This window comes from Salvelinus alpinus, chromosome 9 (assembly GCF_045679555.1).
Source record: "Salvelinus alpinus chromosome 9, SLU_Salpinus.1, whole genome shotgun sequence".
NCBI classification, from domain to species: domain Eukaryota; kingdom Metazoa; phylum Chordata; class Actinopteri; order Salmoniformes; family Salmonidae; genus Salvelinus; species Salvelinus alpinus.
The window spans coordinates 9834291-9849954 of NC_092094.1; the positions used below are offsets into that span (position 1 = coordinate 9834291).

General features: G+C 41.1%; 2 protein-coding genes and 1 non-coding gene across 3 annotated transcripts in view; 2 read left to right on the forward strand and 1 right to left on the reverse strand.

Moving 5' to 3' along the window:
• Positions 1 to 1838: 1838 nt before the first annotated feature.
• LOC139584267 (small nuclear ribonucleoprotein F-like) lies at positions 1839 to 6457 on the forward strand. Its single transcript, XM_071415903.1, has 4 exons — positions 1839 to 1956; positions 3840 to 3965; positions 4278 to 4342; positions 6187 to 6457. Exons 1-4 carry the CDS (start codon positions 1954 to 1956, stop codon positions 6254 to 6256), a joined length of 264 nt encoding a protein of 87 aa, XP_071272004.1. The 5' UTR covers positions 1839 to 1953; the 3' UTR covers positions 6257 to 6457.
• An 83-nt stretch (positions 6458 to 6540) lies between these two features.
• LOC139584266 (cilia- and flagella-associated protein 100-like) overlaps positions 6541 to 15664 on the reverse strand; it is a 33410-nt gene continuing 24286 nt past the window's right edge. Inside the window, exons 4-15 of the mRNA XM_071415901.1 lie at positions 13540 to 13702; positions 13199 to 13266; positions 12824 to 12987; positions 12239 to 12319; positions 11593 to 11771; positions 11304 to 11385; positions 11086 to 11179; positions 10598 to 10749; positions 10188 to 10323; positions 9199 to 9401; positions 8663 to 8756; positions 6541 to 8403 (exon numbers count right to left, since the gene is read on the reverse strand). Coding sequence (XP_071272002.1) covers positions 8293 to 8403; positions 8663 to 8756; positions 9199 to 9401; positions 10188 to 10323; positions 10598 to 10749; positions 11086 to 11179; positions 11304 to 11385; positions 11593 to 11771; positions 12239 to 12319; positions 12824 to 12987; positions 13199 to 13266; positions 13540 to 13702 — 1527 coding nt within the window. The 3' untranslated portion in view covers positions 6541 to 8292. The remainder of the gene's footprint in view (positions 8404 to 8662; positions 8757 to 9198; positions 9402 to 10187; positions 10324 to 10597; positions 10750 to 11085; positions 11180 to 11303; positions 11386 to 11592; positions 11772 to 12238; positions 12320 to 12823; positions 12988 to 13198; positions 13267 to 13539; positions 13703 to 15664) is intronic.
• trnay-gua (transfer RNA tyrosine (anticodon GUA)) lies at positions 12100 to 12189 on the forward strand. Its single transcript is given in 2 exon segments — positions 12100 to 12136; positions 12154 to 12189. It is a non-coding gene; the product is annotated as a tRNA-Tyr (tRNA).

Below are 15664 nucleotides of genomic sequence, written 5' to 3' on the forward strand. Positions count from 1 at the left end.
GTGGACATGGAGAGAAAATAGAGAAAGAGGGAGAGACAGAGAGAAAGAGAGAGACTTACTGCTGTTCTGCCATAGAGCAAGGCAGTTAACCTCCAACAACTGCTCCATGGGCACCTCTCTGATTCAGAGGGGGCTGGTGTGGATAAAATGCCAGGGCTGAATTTTTGTCCCAGTTCGCCCCTGGTGAGAGAGGGCCTCAAATATCCCATTAATTTGTACATATCTACTGTATACATGAATTGCGGTAAAGTTGGTTCCTGTTTCAGTCCCGTCTTTGGTCACGTTTGCATGGGACAAACAAAAACACCCTAACCATCAAGGGTGCTCTCAAGCAGCTAGATGTTCTTTATCATTCGGCCATCAGATTGGCAACCAATGCTCCTTATAGGACACATCACTGCACTCTATACTTCTCTTCTCTGTAACCCCGTCGCAAGACCCACTGGTTGATGCTTATTTATAAAACCCTCCAAGGCCTCATTCCCGCCCTATCTGAGATACCTACTGCAGCACTCATCCTCCACATACAACACCCGTTCTGCCAGTCACATTCTATTAAAGGTCCCCAAAGCACACACATCCCTGGGTCACTCCTCTTTTCAGTTCGCTGCATCTAGCGACTGGAACGAGCTGCAAAAAACACTCAAACTGGACAGTTATATCTCCATCTCTTCATTCAAAGACTCAATCATGGACACTCTTACTGACAATTGTGGCTTCTTCGCATGATGTATTGTTGTCTCTACCTTCTTGCCTTTGTGCTCTTGTCTGTGCCCAATAATGTTTGTACCGTGTTTTGTGCTGCTGCCATGTTGTGTTGCTACCATGTTGTTGTCATGTGGTGTTGCTACCATGCTGTGTTGTCATGTGTTGCTGCCATGTTATGCTGTTGTCTTTCTCATGATGTGTGTTTTGTCCTATATTTTTATTTTTAATCCCAGCCCCGTCAGGAGGCCTTTAGACTTTTGGTAGGCCGTCATTGTAAATAAGAATTTGTTCTTAACTGATTTGCCTAGTTAAATAAAGGTTAAATAAATACAATAGAGCCTTCCACAATGCAGGCCATGGCTGCCGGAGGAAGTTGGTGTAGAGCAACTGCAGAAACTTGCCTTCGACTGCAGTCAAAACTTCATTACCTTTGATCTCTTGATTTTTATCAAGTTCATGCAGGTAGACATGTAGGCGTAATTCGGACAATTTCTATCCCCATAATGCAACACACTTTGAAAGCTGGAGATTGACAAAAGTGATCCGCTAGAACACGGCCAGAGACATAGAGAGAGAATTTGATCTATCTTGTGTCAAAAATTACATGACATTCACAATGAACTACAGTACAGCAATAACACAAGCAATACTCTGCGGTGAATTTCAATTTACATTTAAATAAACATTCCAAAATAACCAACATTCTTTAGGCTACTATGTGGCTGCCAATATCGATTATCATAATGTAAGTTACATCTTTAAAAGGAGATACAAGGTTCCATAAAAGTTTATCTTATGTTATGCAAATCACTGACAATGGTTGGGAGTGTTGGCTACTTCAATCCATTTGAGAACATTACCTCCTAGTGGTCACAACTGGATCTGCAACTGCTGTTGTCTAGCCCGGCGAGCAAGAGAGACTATATTGTATCAAGTATCTGATTGTAACACTGTGACTGAAACTGTTTCATTAAAATTGCAACAATGTAACAAGTTCGGCGATAAATATTTTGGCTACATCGAATCTTTCCCGCAAATTTGTGCTCCGCACGGAGAAGAGACTTGACTGGAGTAGAAAATTCCCGTCTGTTCTTCTCTCCGGTTCTGTGGCCAATCAGGATGAACAATTACAAAAACTGAACCAATCACAGTGCTGTTTTGTACGGAACAGAGTTCAGAGTTCACCACTACTTCCTGTATCCAATAACGGCGTGCAATCGTCGTTGAAGCTCATACAGAATCAAAATGGTAAATATTCTAGACTATATTATGAGGTGTTTGATGAGGATTGGTAATATATGTAGTGAACGTCCAGGCTATCATAGCTAACTACTCAAATTCAAGTTTTCATAAATTCGCATTATGCGCCTTTGTTGTGATTATCCAACTAGCTAGCTACGGTAGCTAGTTAGAGTGGTAAGATGTACTTTGTTGTGCTTTGCACTGTATGTGAAAGGCTAGTTTGATTATCTAAGTAGCTAGCTGTGAGATACAGCTGTAGTGTGTTTGGGTCCTGGATGCTGGTTGTCTGAAAGCCATGGGATATTTAAGCAATAAGGCCCGAGGGGGTGTGGCATATGATCAATATACCACGGCTAAGGGTTGTTCTCTGCACGACGCAACGAGGAGTGCCTGGACACAGCCCTTAGCCGTGGTATATTGGCCATATATCACAAACCCCAGAGGTGCCTTATTGCTATTATAAACTGGTTACCAATGGAATTAGAGAAGTAAAAATAAACGTTTTGTCATACCCGTGGTATACAGTCTGATATACAATGGCTGTCAGCCAATCAGCATTCAGGGCTCGAACCACCCAGTTTATAATAGACCATATACCATGGGTATGACAAAAATGTGTATTTAATGCTCTAATTACATTGGTAACCAGTTTATAATAGCAATAAGGCATCTCTGGGGTTTGTGATATATGGCCAATATACCACGGCTAAGGGCTGTGTCCACATCCCCTCGTGCATTATTGCTGAAATATAACCACTTAATTATCGTTAATATTATGACTATAATATAATTAAGCAATAAGGCCCGAGGAGGTGTGATATATTGCCAATATACCAAATCAAAGAACTTTGTCACATGCGCTGAATACAACAGGTGTAGAAATGCTTACTTACAAGTCCTTAACCAACAGTGTAGTTCACGAAAGAGTTAAGAAAATATTTACCAAATAAACTAAAGTTAAAAAAAATATTAAAGGCTATATACGTGGGGTACCAGTACAGAGTCAATTTGCGATGTACAGGTTAGTAGAGGTAATTTGCAGCCACAACTGTCAGTAAGAATGTCCATGATGCGTACATAACAGCAAGTAGCAGCAGTGTAAAAACGAATGTAAATAGTTTGGGTGGCCATTTGATTAATTGTTCAGCAGTGTTATGGCTTGGAGGTAGAAGCTGTTAAGGAGCCTTTTGGTCCTAGACTTGGCACTCCGGTACCGCTTGCCATACCAGTTGCCATACCAGGTGGTGATGCAACCGGTCAGGATGCTCTCGATGGTGCAGCTGTAGAACTTTTTGAGGATCTGGGGACCCATGCCAAATCTTTTCAGTCTCCTGTTGTTGTACACTATTCACGACTGTCTTGGTGTGTTTGGACCATGATAGTTCATTGGTGATGTGGACACCAAGGAACTTGAAACTCTTGAGGGAGAGGTTGTTGTCCTGGTACCACACTGCCAAGTATCTGACCACCTCCCTATATGCTGTCTCATCGTTGTCGGTGATCAGGCCTACCACTGTTGTGTCGTCAGCGAACTTAATGATGGTGTTGGAGTCGTGTTTGGCCACGCAGTCGTGGGGTGAACAAGGAACACAAGAGGGGACTAAGCACACACCCCTGAGGGGCACCAGTGTTGAGGATCAGCGTGGCAGACGTGTTTTTGCCTACCCTTACCACCTGGGGGCGGCACATCAGTAAGTCCAGGATCCAGTTGCAGAGAGAGGTGTTCAGTCCCAGGGTCCTTTGCTTAGTGATGAGCTTCGTGGGCACTATGGTGTTGAACGCTGAGCTGTAGTCAATGAACAACACTCTCATGTAGGTGTTCCTTTTGTCCAATAATATCTGCTAAATATATGTATGTGACCAATAACATGTGAATAATGTCATTTCAGAGTTTACCACTGAATCCCAAACCGTTCCTGAACGGTCTGACTGGCAAGCCCGTGATGGTGAAGCTGAAGTGGGGCATGGAATACAAAGGATACCTGGTGTCCGTGGACAGCTACATGAACATGCAGGTAGGTGTGTGTGTGTGTGTGTGTGTGTGTGTGTGTGTGTGTGTGTGTGTGTGTGTGTGTGTGTGGACCAGAAAGATGCATACAGTAAAATATGTGAAAACATCTCATCAATGCATAATTCCCTACAGCTGGAATCCCTCATGTGCAAACAGTTGCATCTAGAGAGAGCTTGCCCATCTGAATCTCTAGCTATATGGCTCTGGATGCATCACTGTGAGCCATTCATTTAGTTTGATTAAAACAGGTGTACATTTTGTACAGCATTCATATCAATTTATAACATCTAACAATATATTGTCTCTGATTTTATAGTTGGCCAACACTGAAGAGTATGTGGATGGAGCATTGGCTGGTCACCTAGGAGAAGTGCTCGTCAGGTAAGTTCAGTGGAATACTCTTTTGTTTACTTGTACTTCGCAGAGTTCATGATTAAACACATTAGCCTGGTCTCAGATCTGTTTTGTGCTGTCTTGACAACTCCTATGGTCATGGATTGGAGTAACGATAATCATATGAGTTGCAAGACCGCACAAACAGATCTGGGACCAGTTTACACACATAAAGGGCTTTGAGAAAGTATTTCACAACCCCTTGACTTTTTTCCACATTTTGTTTTTCCAGCCTGAATTAAACATGTATTACATTGAGATGATGTCACTGGCTTGCACACGATACTCCGTGATGTCAAAGTGGAATTATGTTTGTAGACTTTTTTTTTTACAAATGTAAAAATGAAAAGCTGAAATGTCTTGAGTCAATAAGTATTCAACTTCTTTGTTATGGAAACGCCTAAATTAGTTCAGGGATAAACATGTGCTTAACAAGTCACATAAAAAGTTGTAATAATAGTGTTAAACATGACTTTGAAAGACTACCTCATCTCTGTACCCCACACATACAATTATTTGTAAGTCGATTAGTGAATTTCAAACAACGACTCAACCACAAAGACCACAGAGGTTTTCCAATGCCTCGCAAAGAAGGGCATCTCTTGGTATATGGGTAAAAACAAAAAAAGCAGACATTGAAGGTCTTTTTGAGCATGGTGAAGTTATTAATTACACTTTGGGTGGTATATCCATACACCCAGTCACTACAAAGATACAGGCATCCTTCCTAACTCAGTTGCTGGAGAGGAAGGAAACTGCTCAGGGATTTCACCATGAGGCCAATGGTGACTAAAACTGTTACCAAGTTTAAATGCTGTAATAGGAGAAAACATTGAAGTTGCTCCACAATAATAACCTAAATGACAGTGAAAAGAAGGAAGCCTGTACATAATAAAACTATTCCAAAACATGCATCCTGTTTGCAATAAGGAACTCAAATAAAACTGCTAAAAATGTGACAAAGAAATGCACTTTATGTCCTGAATACAAAGACTTATGTTTGGGGCTAATCCAATACAACACATTACTGAGTACCACTCTTCATATTTTCAAGCATGGTGGTAGCTGCATCATGTTATGGGTATGCTCGTCATTGACAAGGACTAGGGAGTTTTTTTAGGATAAAATATACGGAATAGAGCGAAGCACAGGAAAAATCCTAGAGGAAAACCTGGTTCAGTCCGCTTTCCAACAGACACTGGGAGACCAATTCACCTTTCAGCAGGACAATAACCTAAAACACAAGGTCAAAATATACACTGGAGTTGCTTACCAAGACAACAGTGAATGTTCCTGGGTGGCCTAGTTACAGTTTTGACTTAAACCGTCTTGAAAATCTATGGTAAGACTTGAAAATGGCTCTCTAGCAATGATCAACAACCAACTTGACAGAACTTGAAGAATTAAAAAAATAAAATGCAAATATTGTACAATCCTGGTGTGCAAAGCTCTTAGACTTACCCAGAAAGACTCACAGCTGTAATTGCTGCCAAAGGTGATTCTAACATGCATTGACTCCTCGGTGTGAATACTTATGTAAATTAGAGATTTCATTTTCAATAAATTAGCAAAAAAAATTCTCTAAACATGTTTTCACTTTGTCATCATGGGGGTAGTGTGTGTAGATGGGTGAAGGGGAACAAAATATATTTTGAATTCAGGCTGTAACAAAACAAAATGTGGAATAAGTCAAAGGTTGTGAATACTTTCTGATAGCACGGTATCTCCAATTTTTAATTGCAGAATTAGCACAATGTTTAATCATTTCCTTTCTGACATACCAGCCCACGGTGAGCTAACAGTACCCTATTTTTTTCCCCCCTCCAACACAGATGCAACAATGTCTTGTTCATTAGAGGGGTAGAAGAGGAGGAGGAGGATGGTGAAATGAAAGACGTTTGAAAGATGCATGCTACTAAAAGCTTCTTTTTGGTGTCTGGTTGCTAATCTTGTTTGCTGATTTTGTTGCCGTGTTTTATGAAAATGTCTCGTTTTGAAAACATCTGAGAAGCAGTTGTTTTTTTTATATGATGTTGAAGCACGTTGTTGTGCCCCTTTTGAGCACAAGGATAATAAAATTGTGCATATTGCACTTTTCAGTAATATCTTGTATGGCATTATTTTGTGCAATTTACCTACTTTCTATCTGTAAATGATCATATTTAGGAAACAATAACAGAATATACTAAGGTAAAAAATAACTGAATTTTATTTATAATCAAAGTATACAGTACATTTCATTAACAATCTAACTGTTGTATAGCATTAGATAATATTGTATAGGCCAAATCAGTGAGTGAATCTAAATGCTCCTTGGTGACCTGGGCTAACTGAAATATAGACCTAATGTACAGTACCAGTCAAAAGTTTGGACACCCACTCCTTCCAGGGTTTTTTTTTTAAAATATTTTCTACATTGTAGATTAATAATGAAGACATCAACTATGAAATAACACATATGGAATCATATAGTAACCCCAAAAAAGTGTTAAACAAATCAAAATATATTTTAGATTCTTCAAAGTAGCCACCCTTTGCCTTGACAGCTTTGCACACTCTTGGCATTCTCTCAACCAGTTTCATGAGGTAGTCACCTGGAATGCATTTCAATTAACAGGTGTGCCGTGTTAATTTGTGAAATGTCTTTCCTTAATGCATTTGAGCCATTCTGTTCTGTTGTGACAAGGTAGGGGTGGTAGACAGAAGATAGCCCTATTTGGTAAAAGACCAAGTCCATATTATGTCAAGAACAGCTCAAATAAGCAAAGAGAAACGACAGTCCATTACTTTAAGACATGAAGGTCAGTCAATACAGAACATTTCAAGAACTTTGAAAGTTTCTTCAAGTGCAGTTGCAAAAACCAACAAGCGCTATGAAAAAACTGACTGCCACAGGAAAGGAAGACCCAGAGTTTCCTCTGCTGCAGAGGATAAGCTCATTAGAGTTACCAGCCTCAGAAATTGCAGCCCAAATAAATGCTTCAGAGTTCAAGTAACACACATTTCAACATCAACTGTTCAGAGGAGACTGCGTGAATCAGGCCTTCATGGTCGAATTGCTGCAAAGAAACCACTACTAAAGGACACCAATAAGAAGAAGAGACTTGCTTGGGCCAAGAAACACGAGCAATGGACATTAGACCGGTGGAAATCTCCTTTGGTGTGATGAGTCCAAATTTTAGATTTTTGGTTCCAACCGCTGTGTCTTTGTGAGAAGCAGAGTAGGTGAACGGATGATCTCCACATGGGTGGTTCCCACTGTGAAGCATGGAGGTGGTGTGATGTTGCTTTGCTAGTGCAACTGTCAGTGATTTATTTAGAATTCAAGGCACTTAACCATCATGGCTACCACAGCATTCTGCAGCGATACGCCTTCCCATCTGATTTGCGCTTAGTGGGACTATCATTTGTTTTTCAACAGGACAATGACCCAACACACCTCTAGGCTGTGTAAGGGCTATTTGACCAAGAATAGAGAGTGATGGAGTGCTGCATCAGATGACTTGGCCTCCACAATCACCCGACCTCAACCCAATTGAGATGGTTTCAGATTAGTTGGACCGCAGAGAGAAGGAAAAGCAGCCAACAAATGCTTAGCATATGTGGAAACTCCTTCAAGATTGTTTGATAAGCATTCCAGGTGAAGCTGGTTGAGAGAATGCCAAGAGTGTGCAAAGCTTTCATCAAGGCAAAGGGTGGCTACTTTGAAGAATCTAAAATATAGATTTGTTTAACACTTTTTGGGTTACTACATGATTCCATATGTGTTATTTCATCGTTTTGATGTCTTCAGAAAATATATATATATTTTTTTTTAAATAAGAAAAACCCTTGAATGAGTAGGCGTGTCCAAACTTTTGAATGGTACTGTATACAAAAGCTCATTTAAAATCAGTCACTGTCTTATATTGTCTGTGAATACTGATGGTTTAAAATAATCAGGCAAAGAAGTACAAGGCGTCTTCTTGCTCTCTAGTGGTCAACGCGTGCGTCTTGTCCTTCTTCTTGATCTCTGATGGCTCCGATCGTGGCATCAGCCTTCTGCCCGTCTACAAGCCAGAGAAAACAGGATAAATGGAGACTGGCTGTGTATCAAACTGTCTGTTACAGTTCTGTAATATTAGGTGTCATTGCAAAGGCATTTGGTCCTGGAGAAGCATGTTTCATCAATGCAAAGGTAGATACTGTATTCTAGGTTGATTCTCTATGCCCACCAGTCTATAAACAGTCTATATTTACTCAAACTGTATTATAGCAATTGATATGTGTCCTGTTTGTTGCACAGTTTGACACACTGACTACACTAACCCTCTTCTTGCTGTCCGAGGTGGCTCTCTCCAGAGCCATTCGGAGTCTCTCCTCTTGGTGGTGTTTCTTCATCAACCGCTTCTCCTCACGCATCCTGAAAGGAGATTAGAGGGTTGGGAGCATTATTGTCAAGACGGCACAACAGCCTTTTATAGCCTTCTTCCTGAGATTGCTGAGGAAGTTTGGGATGATGAATACTCTGGTCAACTTCTACCGCTGGCCGCACAATTGAGAGCATTCATCCTGAATGTGCATTACAGTGTGGTATGTTGTTGGCAACTATTAATTAATCAATCACATTTATTTTATAAAGACCTTTTTTACACCAGAAGTTGTCACAAAGGTTGCGTTTACTCAGGCAGACCAATTCTGATGTTTTACCCAATTATTGGCAAAATAGATGATCTGATTGGTCAAAAGAACAATTAGTATGGGGGAAAATACCAGAATTGGACTGCCTGTGTAAACGCAGCCAAAGAGCTTTACGGTTACTCGGTGGTGTATGACCGCAAAGAGCTGTGAGGAAGGACACACACTTGACCCTCTTCTCCTTCTCCCTCTGGGTGCGGACGGTGTCAATGTTGTCCGGGGGCAGCGTCTCCAGTCGGTCCATAACTTCCTGCATTCTGCTCTCGATGTTGGCCAGCATGTGAAGAGTGCTGATATTGGAGTCCACCTCTCCCACACACACCCTGTACACTTCCTTCACCTTCTTGTGCAGCACATTGAGCATCACATCCTGTGATAAAGGAAGAGGTGAAATTGACTACGAAATGGTTTAATCTCAATTTTGGGGTGTATTCGTAAATTCACTCTACGCCGATTTCAGAGCACTCGTCAGTGTGCCAGAGCACAGAATAACAGATTCATTTACGAACGCTCAACACCCGTTGAATATGGCAGTTGTCAGTAAAAAAGCACAATGAAAATGTTGCCAGCAGCACAGTTACAGTCACCAACGCTTTGGATAACATGAAAACAGCCTAACCAGCTCTGCTAGGGAGAGTAAAATGGTCAGAGTGAGGTGTTCTCTCATTTGTGTCTGGAAGTAGCTAGAAAGCTAGCCAACGTTAGCCAGTTAGCTTGGGTGCCGTTGTGAGGTCAGAACGCTCGGACCAACCCTACTCCTCAGGCCAGAGCTTCCAGTGTGTGCGCTCTGAACGCTCTGAATTTACTAATAGACAATCTGACAACAACCTGAGTTTACGAACGCCCAGAGCGCATTCTGAGCACACTCTGGCACTCCAGATTGAATTTACAACACAACATGTATTTCCTTTGAATTCTTGCATCCTCTTTCCTAGTCTCCCTCTCAAAATGCAGTGGGAGGAAAAGGCCTGGGGAGATTGAGGTACCTTTGGATCTTCTTCTCTGATGCATTTTAAGAAGTAGACCAATGAATCAATCAGCCAATCAAAGGCGTCCATGTAACCTGCTGTTGCAATTTCGTCACCGAGAGTGATGCCGATCATCAAACGCGCTCATCCATTGGGCCTGCAGCAACGACGTGGACAATAGTACTAACCTGTTTGTCAGCTCTGTACTCTCCATAGGAGAAGATCCTGGACTTGAGCTCCAGCTCAGAGGTCTTCTCCTCCTCCCTCTGGATGGTGTTCTTCAGGATGTCTACCTGCTGCAGCAAGATCCGTGCCTCACTGTTCCTGTACATTACACACGTAAATAAACACACACCACATGCTGTTAGCACACACACACACACACACCAGCTAGGGATGACACCTGGCTCGTGTTTATTAGGCATGAAATTAACTGAATTAAAAAAGGTGGAGTTGCCCAAGGAGACCATGGACTCGTCGATAAGAAACACCCATCTTCGTTTCTGTTGCTCTGAGGAACACAGCGCTGTTGTATTCCGGGGAGAGGACTTGATTCAAATAGGGAGTATAACAGCATAGATTATGTGCCCTTCCTTACATTCTTTCCTGTGTCAACTGGATGGTTTTGCTGATCTCATCCATGACCTCCTCTGTTTCCTGGAAGTTCTGGATGTAGGACAGGTTCTGCTCCTCCAGATCAGTCAGCAAATTCAGCATGTCCCTGGGGTTGGAGTAACAGAACTCTGGCTCCTTGGAGGAGAGGAGCCACAGCAGAGAACAAAATGGAAGAGTTCATGATAACGCATATGTCTGGTCCCAGTCAAATCGGTTTGTGCTGTCTTGGGGGGTCAACCCAAGTAAACCCAGTTTCCTTGTCTTCATTTATGAATAGGGTTTACCCACTTATTACGGTAGTTAGATACGTTATTTATGTGTGTTTTTTTGCATTAGGGGGTTTGCTAAATATACCTCCGGTTTACCCAAAATTTTTAACCAGTACCCTGGTTGGTTACATACATTATGTCATCAAACACACCAAAACTCAAGATGGTTCATTAATAAAAAACAGGAACGTTTAATCCATACCTCGTCACTGTCTGAGGTCTCTGCTGTCTCTGGCACCTCAGGGATGGTGGACCCCTGTCTCTCCTGGTGGTGAAGTATGCTGCTGACTTTGCCACTGACAGGGGACAATCAAATGCACACAGTAGCACTGAACTATTTTCAATTTTACTTGATCAATGACATTGATTGATTTTATGATATAATCCACACACAAACATATATGTTCCCCATCCTCTTACCTTTTGCTTTGATGTTTAATCTGAGAATATTTTGTGACTCTTGAATTGCGTCTGGCATACGCCGGACCTTTTTTATTTTCGTCTTGGAATCAGGAAAATAATACAAAATGTCAGACTTCTGTCAATAGATTTCGGGTGCGTTGCACCAACGTGGATTAACTCTAATCCTAGATTTAATTTAAACCATTTTGCTGCAACCCACCCTTTTAGCCTACTATTGCATATTTCCTATTGCACACATTTATATCATTCTCAAATAAATCAAAGGAAAGTATTTAAACTCCCATACCTTTGACCGATGAAGGAAGACAGAAAATGTTTGTATTCTCTCTCTCCCTCTGCTTGGTTGCTCTCCTGTCCTCCCTCTTGCGCTTCTGTTCCTCGCGCCACTCCAAGGGTCCGACGGCCATGAGGAACGTTTTGTAGGTCTGGTACTCCTTCAGGATTTCTTGATACTTTGAGATGTCGCTAAAGGGGATATGCTTGCATTATGTGGGATGACATTTACTACCACTGAAAAAAAAACACATGTCGACTCCACCCCAGCCCCCAATGGAAATGAATGAGTTCAGCGCGATGGCGGCGTGTTCTCTAAACACTAGCCTAGCTAACGCGCATGCTAGCTCATCCATTCTGAAAAAACTTCACGTGGTTAGGTAGTTTTCACTACTACATTAGTCAAATATGTTAAAACCGAGCAGCGTTACTAGGGGGGAAAATATGAAACATTTCACAACTGTCGAGTTCCTCCAACGGCATCTTTAAATTCCCTATTTTTCCCATATCATTCAGCGTCCCTTCGATAGCTCAGTTGGTAGAGCGGAGGACTGTAGTTGGTATCAAAGCTGAAATCCTTAGGTCGCTGGTTCAAATCCGGCTCGAAGGAGACACATTTTAATATTTTCATTTCTAGTATAGCGTACATGATACAGTACCTTTTCATCGCCATCATTTGTACTGTTACTTTTTTAATTTCTGCTGTTTTCTCCATTTTCATCATAGTCTCTTTCTCTGCCCTGGAAATAAATATAACAGAATATACATGTGATGTTTTTATTTAAATAAAATAAAAATAAATGTATTGTTCACATACACGTGTTTAGCAGACGTTATTGCGGATGTAGCATAATGCTTGTGTTTCTATCCCTTGACAGTGCAGTAATATCTAACAATTCCACAACATATACTCAATACACACAAATCTAAGTAAAGGAATGTAATTAAGAATATATAAATATTTGGACAAGCAATGTCAGAGCGGCATAGACTAAGATACAGTAGAATAGTATATAATACAGTATATACATACGAGATGGTAATGATTAACTTATTGTAACATTGTGCATTTACCATGATCTACCTGTGGTGGACCTATCATGAAAAAATTAACTAACTACTGTAACTATTACTGTAAACTACTGGTTATTTCTCAATCGGGTAGCTAGAGATATTTTAAAAGCTAATACAAAATCATGTGTAGGCTACTATTTATTGGTAATAATAATGATAGTCCTACTAACAACTTGACAGCTTCCACTGAGCTCTGGTCGTTTTCCTTGATGAACTTTTCAAAGGCGGCCGAGTCCTGTTCCAGATGTTTCTCAGCATGTCTGATCAACTGAAGCTCTATCACCGTGTCCTTCTCCAGCTTCTTGATGGTGTCTTGCTTCACTGACAGAGAGTACTATAGAGACATGGATAGAGAGAGAGCCTGGAATTCCTTAAAACCTACTGTAGAGGTGATGTCTCTTCTACATCAGAAATGAGGGCATTTTTAAAAATTCATATTGAATTGAAATGAAATTGGCTTTGCATAACTACGGCACTGCAGGTTTGATTGAATTCATTACACCTAGCCACAGCTTATGTTACATTTTAGACCATAATTGTTTTACCTGCTGCATAAACTTTTCTCGCTGTTTAGACAAGTAGTCCCTAATGTTCTCCCTCTCTTGACTACAACCTGCAAAACGACAAGAGATAATCTGGTCAACACTCTGTTAAAACATTGATGTATGTTCCTTTATTGTGACTGCTGTCTAAGTCCAATAATTTAAATGAAATAATGATAGATACTCCTATAATAAAATATATAGTAGACTATAGTTTTATCATAGGTGTACCTATTATACAATCATCTTAATTATAGGACCCAGACAGCAATGCAAATACATTCATATTTAGATAATTAAAATGTACATTTTGATTCTAGACTGTTGTCTGTCATATACAGTACTTTTAGTGACCACAGTGGCCCATGTTGTTTTTTCCCGTCTGCATTTCTCTGGTTCGGGGATTGTGTCTTCCACAGCACTCCTCATAGGGGCGGAGCGGCACCTGAGTCGGGACAGGTAGGTACTCTTCATCTGGGTCGGCAGGCTGCTGAAGAACTTCTTCTCCTGAGAGAGAGAGAGAGAGAGAGAGAGAGAGAGAGAGAGAGAGAGAGAGAGAGAGAGAGAGACAGAGAGAGACAGAGAGAGAGAGAGAGAGCAGCAGCAAGATTTGTGACCTGTTGCCACAAGAAAAGGGCAACCAGTGAAGAACAAACACCACTGTAAATACAACCCATATTTATGTTTATTTATTTTAACTTGTGTGCTTTAACCATTTGTACATTGTTACAACACTGCATATATATAATATGACATTTGTAATGTCTTTATTGTTTTGAAACTTCTGTATGTGTAATGTTTACTGTTCATTTTTATTGTTTATTTGACTTTTGTATATTACCTACCTCACTTGCTTTGGCAATGTTAACACATGTTTCCCATGCCAATAAAGCCCCTTGAATTGAATTGAATTGAATTGAATTGAGAGAGAGAGAGAGAGAGAGAGAGAGAGAGAGAGAGAGAGAGAGAGAGAGAGAGAGAGAGAGAGAGAGAGAGAGAGAGAGACAGAGAGAGAGAGAGAGAGAGAGAGAGAGAGAGAGAGAGAGAGAGAGAGAGAGCAGAGAGAGAGAGAGAGAGAGAGAGAGAGAGAGAGAGAGAGAGAGAGAGAGAGAGAGACAGAGAGAGAGAGAGAGAGAGAGAGAGAGAGAGAGAGAGAGAGAGAGAGAGAGAGAGAGAGAGAGAGAGAGAGAGACAGACAGAGAGAGAGAGAGAGACAGAGAGAGGGAGAGAGAGAGACAGAGAGAGAGAGACAGAGAGAGAGAGACAGAGAGAGAGAGACAGAGAGAGAGAGAGAGAGATATGCAGAGCAGAATTAGGCCGATACCCACTAATTATCAAAATCCAGAAAAGAGCCGTTAAATTCTACAACCACCTAAAAGGAAGCGATTCCCAAACCTTCCATAACAAAGCCATCACCTACAGAGAGATGAACCTGGAGAAGAGTCCCCTAAGCAAGCTGGTCCTAGGGCTCTGTTCACAAACACAAACACACCCCACAGAGCCCCAGGACAACAGCACAATTAGACCCAACCAAATCATGAGAAAACAAAAAGATAATTACTTGACACATTGGAAAGAATTAACAAAAAAACAGAGCAAACTAGAATGCTATTTGGCCCTAAACAGAGAGTACACAGTGGCAGAATACCTGACCACTGTGACTGACCCAAACTTAAGGAAAGCTTTGACTATGTACAGACTCAGTGAGCATAGCCTTGCTATTGAGAAAGGCCGCCGTAGGCAGACATGGCTCTCAAGAGAAGACAGGCTATGTGCACACTGCCCACAAAATGAGGTGGAAACTGAGCTGCACTTCCTAACCTCCTGCCCAATGTATGACCATATTAGAGAGACATATTTCCCTCAGATTACACAGATCCACAAAGAATTCGAAAACAAATCCAATTTTGATAAACTCCCATATCTACTGGGTGAAATTCCACAGTGTGCCATCACAGCAGCAAGATTTGTGACCTGTTGCCACAAGAAAAGGGCAACCAGTGAAGAACAAACACCACTGTAAATACAACCCATATTTATGTTTATTTATTTTAACTTGTGTGCTTTAACCATTTGTACATTGTTACAACACTGCATATATATAATATGACATTTGTAATGTCTTTATTGTTTTGAAACTTCTGTATGTGTAATGTTTACTGTTCATTTTTATTGTTTATTTGACTTTTGTATATTACCTACCTCACTTGCTTTGGCAATGTTAACACATGTTTCCCATGCCAATAAAGCCCCTTGAATTGAATTGAATTGAATTGAATTGAGAGAGAGAGAGAGAGAGAGAGAGAGAGAGAGAGAGAGAGAGAGAGAGAGAGAGAGAGAGAGAGAGAGAGAGAGAGAGAGAGAGAGAGAGAGAGAGAGACAGAGAGAGAGAGAGAGAGAGAGAGACGAGAGAGAGAGAGAGAGAGAGAGAGAGAGAGAGAGAGAGAGAGAGAGAGAGAGAGAGACAGA

Coding starts and splice junctions, on each gene's coding strand:
- LOC139584267 (XM_071415903.1), top strand. Junction 3,966..4,277: donor ACAGCTACATGAACATGCAG/GTAGGTGTGTGT, acceptor CTGATTTTATAG/TTGGCCAACACTGAAGAGTA. Junction 4,343..6,186: donor CTAGGAGAAGTGCTCGTCAG/GTAAGTTCAGTG, acceptor CCTCCAACACAG/ATGCAACAATGTCTTGTTCA.